The sequence below is a fragment of the Lethenteron reissneri genome, chromosome 19, assembly GCF_015708825.2.
Source record: "Lethenteron reissneri isolate LAM-NWPU_2019-01 chromosome 19, ASM1570882v1, whole genome shotgun sequence".
Lineage (NCBI taxonomy): Eukaryota > Metazoa > Chordata > Hyperoartia > Petromyzontiformes > Petromyzontidae > Lethenteron > Lethenteron reissneri.
The window spans coordinates 3,867,574-3,881,191 of NC_083797.1; the positions used below are offsets into that span (position 1 = coordinate 3,867,574).

Genomic DNA, 13,618 nt, shown 5'->3' on the forward strand with positions numbered 1-13,618 from the left:
TTTTCTTGTTTGAATTTTGGTTCGGGGAGATTGTGTAATTTCGTGCAAAATTGCTCTTTCGTTTTTCCTAACCGTGCACCTACCCTCGCTTGTGTGAAATCTTACCCCCCTTTTCACCGACACACACTCAAATCCCCTTGCCCATGGGTGCCAAGCTCATAAAAAAAGGAATAAGTAGAAAAAATAGTGCAATTTTGATTTTTTTTTTTACATTTTCACTTTAAAGCACAATCCATTGTATCCTAAAGTACTACGCTTAGCTCCTTACAATTTGCCCTGGAAGTGTGCCAAAATTTGACCGAATGAAAAGCGCTTTTGAACATATTGTATGTGTGGCTGAGCCGAGATTACCAATATTCCGGGAGCAGAGCCACTATGATGTGGAAAAAACCCAACGGCGGTTTGTCCCAGAGCCCCCCCGCCCCTCACACACACACCTATCGTGGGCCCTGCCCACCATCACGTCTCATCTCAGACGAAGGCAGTCCAGAATCAGAAAACAGTATTTATACTGAAGGAATCCGACAAGTGACGAAACTGCTTTATTTTTCGATTTAAAGCTTTCGTGAGCGCAGGGATTCATCTTCTTGGTTCTTTCGGTAAAGTCACGTAGAAGGGAAATAATAAAATAAAATACAGCGTCCGAAATGTCTTTCTGACAGCCCTGTTCTTCACCTAAGGACGGCTGCTTGCGTTGTGGCCGAAACGTCGTGAGAATTGTATTTTATTATATTTTATTTGTATTATTTTATTATTTCCCTTCTACGTGACTTTACCGAAAGAACCAAGAAGATCCTTTACTTTTTACAGACGTCCAGTCGCATATGTAAAAATAAAAAGAGTGGGGAGAGTGAATCCATTTCTCATAAACGTTGACATTGAAGACACGTATTTGTTTCTCGGTGATGAAACTTCCTGGAATTTTATAGAAAGTCAATATTTATTCAAGAGAAAAAAAGATCATTCTTCCGAGAAATGTTCACACTGCAGAAATGTGGTTTTCGCCTTCCTGCTCCTCTTTGTTCACTCATTCCTGTCCCGATCTCCACTTCCACGTGTGCTCGCTCTTCACATGTGATCAAAAAAGATTATTATACAAAAAGCGTTTTACTGGTTTGGAACCTCCTGGTTACAGCCCACAGGGGATTATTGTGTCCGTCCGTCGTGCAGGGAGGGGCTGAGTAGGGAGGGAGGGGCTGGGTGGGTGGGGAGGGGCTGGGTGGGGAGGGTGGGGCTACGTGGGGAGGGATGGGTGGGGAGGGGCTGGGTGAGGAGGGTAGGGAGGGGCTGGGTGGGGAGGGTGGGGCTAGGTAGGGGGTGGGAGCGGTGGGGCTGGGTGGGGAGGGGCTGGTCACCCCGTGGTGCCCTTATAAAACTCAACGTTTAACCGACTCACGCCGGCTTGTGCCCGCCCTCACAGTCGGGCATATTTGCGGAATACACCACGCCGCCGTTGACCCTGGCCATTGACCGAGCAACCCAACGTTCCTACCAGCTCCCTCCGCAGGAATGTGTAAGAGGTAGAAAAGTGGCGTAGTGGTGAGCACACCGTGCTACAAAACCAGACTCGGGTTCGTCTTCCGAGCACAGCTATCATCGAGTGGTGAGAGATATCTACACGTGTCATGGCATGGCCTCCTCCTTCACTAACCCGCGCTGACCAGCGCGGTGAAGTATGGCCAAACAACTCACACGACCAAACACACGGCGTGGCGAAGCCCTCACCCAATGTGGATTTACGACGGGCTGTAAATTATACAAAACATTTAACGAAACGTTTAATAATTTATCAAATATATGGATATGAACTGTAACGTGCATTTCCACTTTTCATGGGTTGATGCCGCAAGTGACACGAGGTATGTACGTGCTGCATTTAGTCTGCCACTCTAAAATACAAAGTCAGTGGGGTTTTTTCGTTCGGGTAATTATTGGTGGTCCTGGAAGCTCTCTATCGCGATGGCGGTGTTCAACACAGTTTATCTGCACTTGACTTACCGTAATTTATCTCAGTGGGACGTTGCCAAGGCTGCTATTTTCATTTTTTGCATTATCTCTGGGCTCCTGTGTGGTATGTATAGCAGATATAATCAATACGTAGAGGTCAAACTGGAATTTACAGAGCTCCAGTCTTTGAGCATTATGGGGTTACGCCTATTATTCCCCCCCTCCCTCGCCAGAGGGTTAAAACAGGGTCATAAAGGTGGCCTGGGTGATGGTATTCAATTCCATCATGTGAATTCACTGAAAGAAAAAACAACACAGGCTCTGGGGTTGAGGCAGTAAAATGTGGCAGCAGACGTAGCCTCCAGCGAGGCTTTACATTTTGCGAGTGACCTCTGTGTTTCTTGTCTCGGCTTAATGTCACCCGTTATTGCAATTGCGTTATTTGTTACACGTCCGTCCGTCGTGAGGGAGTAAAACTGGGCCAAGCTGGGACGCGTACCCTAACGTAGTGGCACGATTTTTCTTTTTTACTTTAAAACAAAAGGAACCCTCTCCTGCAGCAAGGGTGGATGGAGGGGGAGCATTTTCAGCGTAACGAAATTGTCTGCGGCACTTTGGAGTTTCCCTTCTTAAAATTTTCACGAGGCTGCTGCGATCGGGGAGGATGGGGGGTTACGGTGGTGGTGGTGGTGGCGACAAGCCAAGGAAATATTTGTTAAAGCTCGACGAAAGCAGCCAAAACATTGCCGGGCGATGCAATCTGTGGCCAGATTTCTCGCGTGAAAGTGTCTGCCACTGCCACTGCTGCTGTGAGGACAGCAAGCCTCTCACTCTCTCTCTCTTGGCCTGTCAGTGGAGATTATCCCGGGTGCCTTGACGTGTGTTCAGTTCTGCAGCAGGCTGGTGGGCTCAAGGGTGTTACAGGGGTCATGACCTACGTACAAACGACTGGAGTTTTTATTTATTTAATTCTGAAGTTAGCCCCACAAAAAAGAACACCCCTTCCCGCCCGCCCGCCCACCCTGAACCAAGAAAAAAAGTTGTACGAAAGAGCAACGCGGTGGTGGCATGTGGCGCTGGTGTGAAGCCACTGTGACCAACAGAGGCAACCCGGCTCCGGAATGACAGATGGATTCCCGACGGTCAGCCTCTGACACGGGAACTTAAAAAGTCAAAAGTGAGGGTGCAGCCCTAAAATTTATCGTATTTATGTGAGTGCCCGGATGAAGCTAGTGCGAGGCCTGTAGCATATGTTATAAAGGGGCCCTAAATACAATAAAAAAAAACACATAAATATTGAAACGCAAATTTTTTACTTGCGTAGTAAAGTTATTGGATTTTTGCATTTGCTATACAGCCAGATGATACGACAAATCGTTAAACCTTAAACACCCAGTTGTTCATAATAGTTGAAGGCAGTATAGTACTATAGTAATTGAGCAAGTGCAGACTCACTGAACCGTAATAGATATCTTAAAAGCATTTAGTGCGGGGCCCTTGAAAGTTCGGGGGCCCGTAGCATATGTAGCTACTTTTGCTACTAGGATAATCCGGCACTGAAGTACATACGCACGTATAACTTCTTTCACGCCGTGCTAATCGGAGGAGCCTCCGCTCGAGCGAAAATACTCACCCCTCTGGCGGGTATCTTAGCCTACTCTTCCACGCTGGCTCGATGTCTTGGAAGCTATGGGAGCACCCACACTTTCACCCCGCCGCAGGTGATCTGCTGCGGTGCGGTGCATTTACACATTGACGGGTGGACAACCTGAACCATTTTTTCGACTGCCGGGAGGCAGAGGTCGCAATCAGGTACCCGATACCCGTACCCTACCCGATACCCAGCTACCCGTACCCGGCCGGGTACGGGTACCCATTTGCGACCCTGGTGCGGCCGGGTACGGGTACGGGTAAGGAATCAAAACCCGTTTGCGACCTCTGCCGGGAGGTCGAAACGGTGACCTCTGCATTCGGGACACGTAGCGCCCAAACATGTGCCACACTTCAACCCGCATTCTAAACTTCTGACCGCACACGCGGGATAAGTCATTATGTACCCCTCCTATGTGCCCATTAGGTAGACTCTAATCGACTCGGCGCACTGAATAAGTGTGTTTATATGTTTAGTTGTGTTTTTCCAATAGTCTGAACTAGACCTCCATGGAATTTTGGCATTTCAAAATAAACAAGTGATTAATGCTCTAACTCCAGTCGAAGAAGGATTTCGACGGCGATGTGAATGTAATGTGTGTGCTAATGCCCACGCTCATTGCGATTTCTTTCCAACAGCCGTCATCTGCCCGAACCTGCAAATAGAAAAGAAGAAGGAGCCGGGAGAGTTTACACAAGTCCCAGGTAAGTTGTGTTCAACCCATTTCAGTTTTCAAGAGGGAAACTCGGCCATGCCGTGCACATTCAATGACTGATGACGGCTCTGTGAATGTTACGGACCGAACAGCTTGTGGTGAGTACAGCAGACGCGACGTCTCACATTGCCCAATGGAAATTATGAGCCGTTTGCAAACCATCATCAGGGCTAAGACAACAACAAAAAACGTTTGCAGGGCTTTTTTTTCGTCCAGATTTGTGGCCCTAGGACACCCGTCACGATTTGTGTCCCCATCCCAACATTGCTGGCTACATAGCACGCACTCGTGTGTGTCTGTGTGCGCGCGTGTGTACGTGTGTGTGCGTACGCGCGCGTTTATTAAACTCTATCGTAGCAACCGTACAGTCACGCGTGCCTGTGTTGCTTCTGCCAACGAAGTGTACCAGAGCGAATGTTTCTGTGGGAACTGCCCGAATAAAAAAATATATATACGTGCAATTTGTAAACGTACGAAGGAGTGTATTAATTTGTTGACCTGCAGAGGATAACGTTTGAGGTTACGATCTATATTTTAAATTCTCTGGAGAATGAACTCGCTCTTATCAAAACGAGGCGTCCTTTTTATTTGATTTCGAACCCCGGCAAATCGATGGTCTTAGCTGCACTCGTGGAAGATGATTGTGAGAAAAAAATATGTTGACTGCGTTTAGGGAAAATGTGTTTTTGGCAGAATGTGCCAAAACTTATTTAAAAAAAAAAAACCTTCATTCCTCTTAAATATTTCCCTATCAAAATTCTCAGCTCACACAAACGTGGAGGATTCATGAAATTGCAGTGCGACAGGAGGATTGGTAAAAATATGCAACCTTCATTTTCGTGTTAGCCCTGACACGGGAGCCAAGGTCACGCTGCCTGTTCTTTATTTTCACAGATAATATCCTTGCAGCCTGTCAATGTGAAATGAAATGTTTATTGAATGCATAACTACACTCATGAGATGCAGTATAACATTCGAGAGGAGACACTTATTGAAGGTATGCTCAGATCCACACCTGTTCGCCGTACTTTATTTTTTTTCTTTCCGAAAAAAAGTTACGCCAGTCCACTTATGTAGCGCAAGGAGCACGTGTGCAGGTGTGGGAGGGGTGGCAGCAGCTTGCCAAGGGCTTTCATCCAGCAGTGGATTGACCAAGGCTGATAATGGTGATGAGCACAGTGCTGGTCGTGTCATGGGTCGACTTAATAACACGTGCCAGTTATTTACCTAGGGCAGGGGTCGGCAACCAAAATAACAAGAAGAGCCATTTCTTTCCAATTCGATACAAAATTCAGTATTTCAAGAGCCGCAATGCATCTGAGTACATACTGTACATATCGTCAAGAAGCAGCCCGTAAAGAGCCGCATGCGGCTCCGGAGCCGTAGGTTGCCGACCCCTGACCTTGGGCAACCTCATGGAGTTTTGAATATACTTTGTTCCTGCTGCATTGGGAGTTTTGGCCAATACCATTCGTGAGTGGTTGCCGTGATATGGAAGGAGTCTGCAGTGACCAGAGGAAGCCCATGCAGATGAGGGGCCGACACTCAACACTCCCATCTCTTGGCCATTACGGAGCCCGTAACTTACAACACCTGGAATGCTTTGATAGTCATCGTAGTAGTAACCAGGCCAAAAAAGCCTGCTTAGCTTCCTCCATCTCTACGATGGATGACCTCTCGAACATTTTTTTTTTAAAACTACAAAGATTTTTTATTTTACCAGGTAATAACCCAGAGAGCCATTGAGCTCATTTTCAGAAGCGACCTGGCCACAAACGAGAGCGCAACAAAGTGGCTTGTCGCGCGTACATTCATGGCAGGCAAATACCCTCAACGCACCTCCGATGAATGCGGTTGGCTACGTACGGTGAGAAAGAAATTCAACGCAAGCAGCATTTTAGGTAATGATCCTTCTTCACTGCATGAAATTTCATGACTTAGACACTTTTTTGGTATTAATTGTTATTGCCGAAAGTGCTGAGTTTTGTTTTGTTGTTATAATCGCAAGAGATATGAATTAGTCTTTCCCAGAAGATGCCCTGTGATGATATGCATGTGGCCTATAGTAGCAAGGCCTTGCCTAAATACGTCCGGATTGTCCACACGGTTGGTTAGCCTTGAAACGTGCCATGAATCTGTATGCCATCATCTTCGTGAAACAATTTATATACACTCGGCAGGAGACTAATAGGCGTGTAATTCTTCAGGTCAGTAGTTATCTCTTTTTTAAATATTATGAGAATGATTGAGGTATCATTCCCTGATGAAGGCATTTCATTTCATTTTTTAGTTTTTCATTTCATTTCATTTTACCCTCCGCTGGTGGTGTCAATGACTGCATGCATATATTTTTTTAAATCATCATATAAAATTGGGTTTTTCAAATTAAGTTGGCAGAGTTTTCAGCCCCCGGAATGAAACTATCATTTTGACCGGCAGGCGCCGACCGTGCAGGAGGACACGCGAGAGAGAGTGCCTCCTCAACTTTGGGTTCAAAGAGGTCAATTAAACTATGACCCATGTTTTATTTCACCAGGTCAGGCACATTGAGCTAAATAGCTATTTTTCAGAAGCGACCTCGCTATCACAAATGATGGCTCAACGAAGTGGCTGAACAGTGTGGAAATGTATAGCGGCCAAATACTCTGAAGCACGTGATGTTGATTATAAATGTGAAGGGAGAACCGGTGGACCCGGAGAAAAATCCACGCGACCACGGGTAGAACATGCACACTTCAAACATAAAGGCCTCGGGCGACGGGATCGAACCCATGTCCTCCTGGAAACAAGGCGAGGTAGTTAATATCTCGCCACCATGGCAAGAATGTCAGTGGTTTTGTGAATTCTGTTTCCATAGGCAATTCTCTAACACAGGTGTTCAATGACCTCCGATAGTTCTGAGCGGATTTAGTGTCTCATGACACGACACCAAAAGGTGGATTAAAATTCACGTGGGGAGCGGCAGTGCAACAGTTAGCACGTTGCGCTACGAACCCGATGAGCCGAGTTCGATTCCCCGCTCACGGCCAACACCAGTGACGATTGTTTGAATCGGTCCTGGGCAGGTCGACTCAGCTTCAAATGAGAGCCTTGTTTGATGTGTAAACATCGTCACTGGGGAGACAAAGGTGACCCGGCGTGGTTGCTGGCCACCCACCCCCTGTGTGCCGTGCCGGCCTTCACAGGTGCTACTCGCTAACATCGCTGTTAAGGCTAGACGGGAGATCTTTGTCTTTGTCTGTTTCCCTAAAAGTTTTTTTCTCACACCGGTGTGCAATGATCTCTGACAGATCTGAGTGGATTCATTGCCATGTGGCGCGCCACCAATGCTAGAATTATAATCAAACAAGGCAACAAAGGCAAACAATTAAGAAGCCGAATGTTACGTGAATATACACAATATTTCAGTTGTGCTTAAAATTGCTGAGTGCCCCTGATGTATATAGTATAGCGTTTCTGTTTGTCTTGGTTGGCGGACAAGTATGCAATGTTGACAATTGCCAGGGGAGAGATACGCATCTTCCCCTAGAAATGTACAATTAGCCAGGCAAAGATATGGATCCGCCCCCCCACCGTCACATTCACGAGGCATCAATCAGCACATGGGATAATCTACGCATTTCTCGCAGATTGCAGTCGTCCTCCATATTTACCATCAACACCTCCATCAATTTGCAGACTGTTTGTAATTGCAGAGCGCTCCTTGATTTGTGAACGCGCCAGTCAGCAGTTATATCGCCTCTCTGTCTCTCCCCTCCACGCAACGTGTATGCACATTTGCTGAGATGTGCATTAAACATCCCGTCAAATGAATTTACCTGTTTAAAAACCCCAAAAAATATTCTTGGCATGAACACAAGCAGTGATGCTCGTCAACCTATTCTTGGCGAAGTTGGAATATGGCATGGATCGTGAGTTGATTCGGGAATGGCCGGCGTATCGACGGCGGTGCACCGGTGCAGCGTAACACACTCGATCCTCATAAACATCTAAACTTGAATCAGCAAATCTGTTAAGCAGTCTTTACTTGACCCTGCCGCCAAGTTTGACGCGATTCAAAGGTCAACATTGACCGTTGATTTGGCTCCCGCTGAATCGAAAGAACCGTCCGACCAGTTCGAGGGCATGAGGAGTCAAATCTTTGCCTTTCGAACACGGAGCCGGCCAATCGTCATCAGGCTGGGTGCAGCTATACGGCAACAGACTGTGAAACTTCGTTTTCAGACGCTCACGGAACACTCGTCTTCCGACTGCTTCGACACCACGGAAACTGATTTTGACGCACGCCGCAAAATGTTCTGACCGGGGTTGCGAATCGCGAGAAAATATAAAATTATTGAGATTTTTTTTTCAACCCCCCACCGATCAATCGCCGATACGTTCATATACGGAATAAAACAAAGGGGAGTTCATATCAGTTGCAGTTATAGAAGCAGCGGTCTGGTTAAAACGCTGTAGTTTGCTCCACTTTAAAATTAAGGAAACCTCTTTGCGTGAGTGACCTTAAATAAAGCCATATGACTGCTGATGAGGCCCAAGCATGTCAAAACCATTTCAAGCTTGTTTCACAAATATTCTGCTGGTTGGCATAAGTCGAAGGGGCCAATGTGCTGATACGCCGATCAACATTTTGTAAGTGCTGTGCAGATACACAACGCAGACTGTCGTCTTTATGTATTTTATTACCTGACCGCTGCCCGACAGCGCACAGTGAATTTCGGTGACTGATTCTTACACTGCCACTTGTTGTTTGTGACCGACCCAAACCACATCGGAAAGGGGGGAAACAAAAACACACACAACACTCTGCCATCTTCTTTAATTGGAATATCGAGTGCCGCATTCGTTTTTTTTTTTTTACGAAATGCAAGCACCCACAAATATGAAGCGGCTGACCATTTTCCATGAAAAGCCCCCAAATGTTTAAACTCTGGTGAAACGGACCGTGGCTTCGCCGGTCTAAATGGCCGCGCGCGCGCTCGCTTTGATTCGACCTTTCCTGACCCTCGTGTCTCGCCGCTCGGTAACCAATTTGAAGGGGGCGGGCTCAGTCAAGGGGATGAAGCGACGATAGTTTGAGCCACATTTGCGTTCGAGGGGAGGTGTCTTGCAATGCAACGAGTGCCGAAATTCCCAAACACATCGTCTGCCATAATCGCGTCTATGCACGACTTCTACGGGCCGTGTAGCCTGCAGAGATTCGTGCTTTGGAAAGCCTCAAACTGCCCGTTTGGTTCTGAATTCATCAATCTCACTGCAAACCTGAGTTTTAAATATATTATTTATGCAATGCACACATGTTTTTTTTATAATCTAATTACATTTTATTGCTACAAAACGAAAACGGATTTTTCTTTTACCTAATATATCCAATTTTCATGCTAAAGCACGCTGCCACTCTTATGCATTCATGGCATGATTTGAACAGAAAGAGGCAAAAGCGTGTGCCATTACGGATTTTACTGCACGTAACCACAGAGCTTCAAAGAAGTTCACGCTCACCAGCCTAACACTGCAAACCAGCCGTGTCCCACTCAGTGCCGATAATAACGCTATATATATGTGTGTGTGCACCGAGGCAATGACAAAATCGCCCAGAATGCAGTTGATCCTATCAGACCTCGAAAGTTAAGCAGGGGTGAGCTTGGATCGTGCCTGAGATGGGTGACCACCAAGCATGAAGCAGGTGTCATGGGGATCGTGTAAAGTGGAGTGCAGTGCAGTATCCCCTCGTTCTTCGCGAGGGAGTTGGTCGTGAATAGCACCTTTCATGGATAATGATATCGGCCTATGAAAAAAATATATAACCTGAAATAAATACATCAATAAGCTCTTTAATATGTGACAATTATCATAATAGCAAGTAACTTTGTCTCATCACTTTATCTCCCATCACTTTATCTCATTGCTTTCTTTCTCTCTCGATGCGGTCGTGCAGAGCTCCAGATTAGACGTTCAACATAATTAATGTTTGTGTGTTGAACGTCTTTCGCACCGTACGTAGCCAACCGCGCTAATTGGAGGTGTGAAGGGAAGGACGACAAATTTAACACAAAAATAAGTTCTGAAGAAACTCGTGTTAAATATAGGTATAAAAGTGCATAGCCCCAGTGGCTTCCTAATATTGGACGGAAGAGCGTTCCAGACGGCCTCAGAAGCGCATCTGAAAGCGCGCGATGCGGCGACCGTCCTTGTTCAATGGCCAGCCACAATACGTTGAGCAATCCCAACCCCTCACTGTCCGGTCACCCGTCAGTCTGAGCAGAGGAGTGGGGGTTGAGAACAAACGAACGGGTGATATTATCCAGTGTTGGGGGCTCAAAACCCAACAGACAATTTCACCCCGAGTGTCTGTGGTCAAATGTTTGTAAATACAGACCGGACCAATGTCAGTGTGAATGAAACTGGGCAGTAGGGCAAATGTCATTGATCCACATTTGTCCTTTGAGGCGAGGTGGGGGGGGGGAAGAAGGGAAATGGTTCTTGGAATTGGGGGATACGAAAGGCTGCCACCACGAGGTGCTGAGTGAAGTGCACTTCGACAAGACACCAGAAAGTAAATTTAAAGCCCTCCACACCCCCCCCCCCCCCCGGTTATTTTTGCCTCAATACGATACTCAAACTGTAATGCCTGTGGCGTTGAGCGCCTCCCATTTTATTTTTGAGTCGGATCGCAATCCGCAGGCGTCAGGGGAAAAAAAAAGACACACGGAATGCCTCCGAAATTAGACATCTCGCAGCAAGTCGGGAGCACGGGAGCAGGCCTGCTCTCCACCAAAATGAGCCATCAACTTGAACACAGATGCAAATGCCATTCCATCCAACATTAGCACCAAACGTCACTTATCACTCCGTGGGTTTACACGACTGCACCGGCTAGCTCTCGGAAGTGTGTTTGAGGCTCGTGCGTTACGCACTCCTCCCGTCGAAAACTTTCCCTTCGGTTTCTGGACAAGTTCCCGGCAGGCGGGGAGCGAATCGCAGGAGCACATCGTGTGCTGAAATACTCCTGCAGAACAACCTGAAAACGCGCACAGAAAAGCTATAGAAACTACCACAAACTGTTAGGTTATGTTTTTTTCTTGTTGGGTCGTGTGTATAGCATGAAGGCATGCTTTATTTAGGAGTATTGAGGGTAAATTTAATTTTGGACTTCATACTCTTAGGTTTTTTCGGTAAAGTCATGTAGGTAAAAATAAATAATAAAAATAATAGAAATAATAATAGAATATAAAATAAAAAATTTAAATCACGACGTTACGGAGGCAACACAAGTCTCCTTATGTTGACTCATGTGTTGCCTCCGAAACGTCGTGATTTATCATTTTTATTTCTATTATTTTTACTATTTATTTTTACCTACGTGACTTTACCGAAAAAACCTAAGAGTATGAATCCTTGCAGTCACGAAAGCTTCAAATCTAGAATGAATGTTGGACATTGACCAAGCGTTCCAGGTCCTGGTTTTTTTTGTTTGAATGGGACTACTAGTTGGAATTGCTTCGGCTGCAAGATTTATGGCACTGTGCCTACGACAACGAGAAGAGAATGGCAAATATGTCATTTGCTGTTATTTTTGTGTTGGCCCCTTGCCCTAATAGAGACACGTAATAGTTGGCAACCTCCAGATGCAAGGAGAGATCACACACACCAGTGTATCTTACAAAGTTCCCACTTCAAGCACAATGAATGGGTTCTTACAAAGTGTGAGATGCTTCATTTCTCTGTGACAATAACCATTATAACTTGAAACAGGCTTGTGTTTTCACACGTTTGAATGCTTTGAAATTTTACGCGGCACCAATTTGGTGGTGCACGTTGAAAGAGTGTCATCTCTGTGTTGGGAATTTGGCATATTGATGAATGCTTTCGAGTATTTGCCTTGAAGGCTATAAAAAAATACGAGTCAGTTTCAAGGCAACTAAATTATAGCCACAGAATCCGACGACCATAACATTTAACAGAAGCATAATCTGGGCTGTCGCAGTGTGTAACACATCCTCGATTGTTCTTGTAATTCCGTTTCCTTGAAATCGACATTAGCAAATTGTCATGTTATTTTACGGCAATATTAGAATACTTTCTAAGTAGGGATTTTATGATCATTTATCCCAAGGACAATGCTCTCCTACTCGCTCGTGAAGCATAAACAAATAGGCATGTGACGTCACTCCCTGCGCTAAAGACGATGCGTCGAATAGGACTGATTGTACGTGACGTGTGCCCAATTTCGGGCGGATGCTCCGCTTAATGCTGCAATTGGGAAAACGGAGTAAACATGCAAATGAGACGTGACAAATGATAACAATTTATTGTTGAGTTCAACCGTGACCCCGCATCGGGGCATTTCATTTCATTTCACGTGGGGATGTTGAGTAAAGCTTAAAGGTGCGGTCATAAAATGTCTTGCTCATACCACTTGCCGGTAGAAAGGCCTCCACTAGATGGAGCTCAAGAGAAGCCCTCTGGAGCGTATTTGACCTGCCCTCCCCTGGCTGCAGGCCAACCAATTTTGGAAGAGGAGGGAGTACCCACACTTTACCCCACCACATTTGACCTGCAGATCGATTGTGGTGTCCCCATGGGTACTGTCGGGTGGACAAGGGCACGTTGATTCATGAAACGTAACCGTTGTTTCAACTGTCACGCCAGCAGATTAAGTCCAGTGTGCCAACCATTACACCACGACAGCATCCCTTGTGGGGTGCCACGACTGAGAGATGTTAACTACCTCCCCTGGTATACAGGAGGTCGTGGGTTCGATCCCGACCCTGCGTTTGCATGTTCGTGTGGATTTTTATTCGGGTCTTCCATGTTCCCCCCCCCCCCCCCGCATTTAAAAACAACATCAACGTGCATTTCGAGTATGTGGCTGCTATACATTTCCACGCGATCGGCCACTTTCACTGAGCTATCATCACCCGTGGGCCACGTCGCTTCTGAAAACGAGCTACATAGCTCGGTGTTCCTTACCTGATAAAACATTTTTTTTCAATAGTATCACCCGAACAAAGGGGGCAGTGTCGTTGTGCGTTCTTGTCATCCGTGGTGGTGGCGGCGGCGGTGGTGGTGGTGACGTCGTTGTCTGTGACGCAGGCTTTGACCTGATGGAGCGGTTTGAGCTGCTGGACCAATCGGCCCTCAAGGAAACTCGGGGCCCGAAGGGACACACGTCGCTGCGCCTCGGGAGTGTGCCGCTCGTCCAGCTGACCGAGTAAGCCGCCCGCACTTCCTTCTTTTCCCCGTGAGCGCTCGCGGTTATCCTCGCAGCGGTGGCGATGCCGGCGGCTTTGGACCTAAACCGT

At 46.5% G+C, this 13,618-nt stretch overlaps 1 protein-coding gene across 3 annotated transcripts in view; it reads left to right on the forward strand.

The window, feature by feature from the left end:
* Positions 1-13,618, forward strand: part of LOC133344176 (collagen alpha-1(XXII) chain-like) — a 164,138-nt gene that overhangs the window by 15,695 nt on the left and 134,825 nt on the right. For all 3 annotated transcript variants that reach the window (XM_061554189.1, XM_061554188.1, XM_061554187.1), the window contains 2 exons: positions 4,237-4,302; positions 13,410-13,527. In XM_061554189.1, the coding sequence (XP_061410173.1) occupies positions 4,237-4,302; positions 13,410-13,527 (184 nt within the window). The remainder of the gene's footprint in view (positions 1-4,236; positions 4,303-13,409; positions 13,528-13,618) is intronic.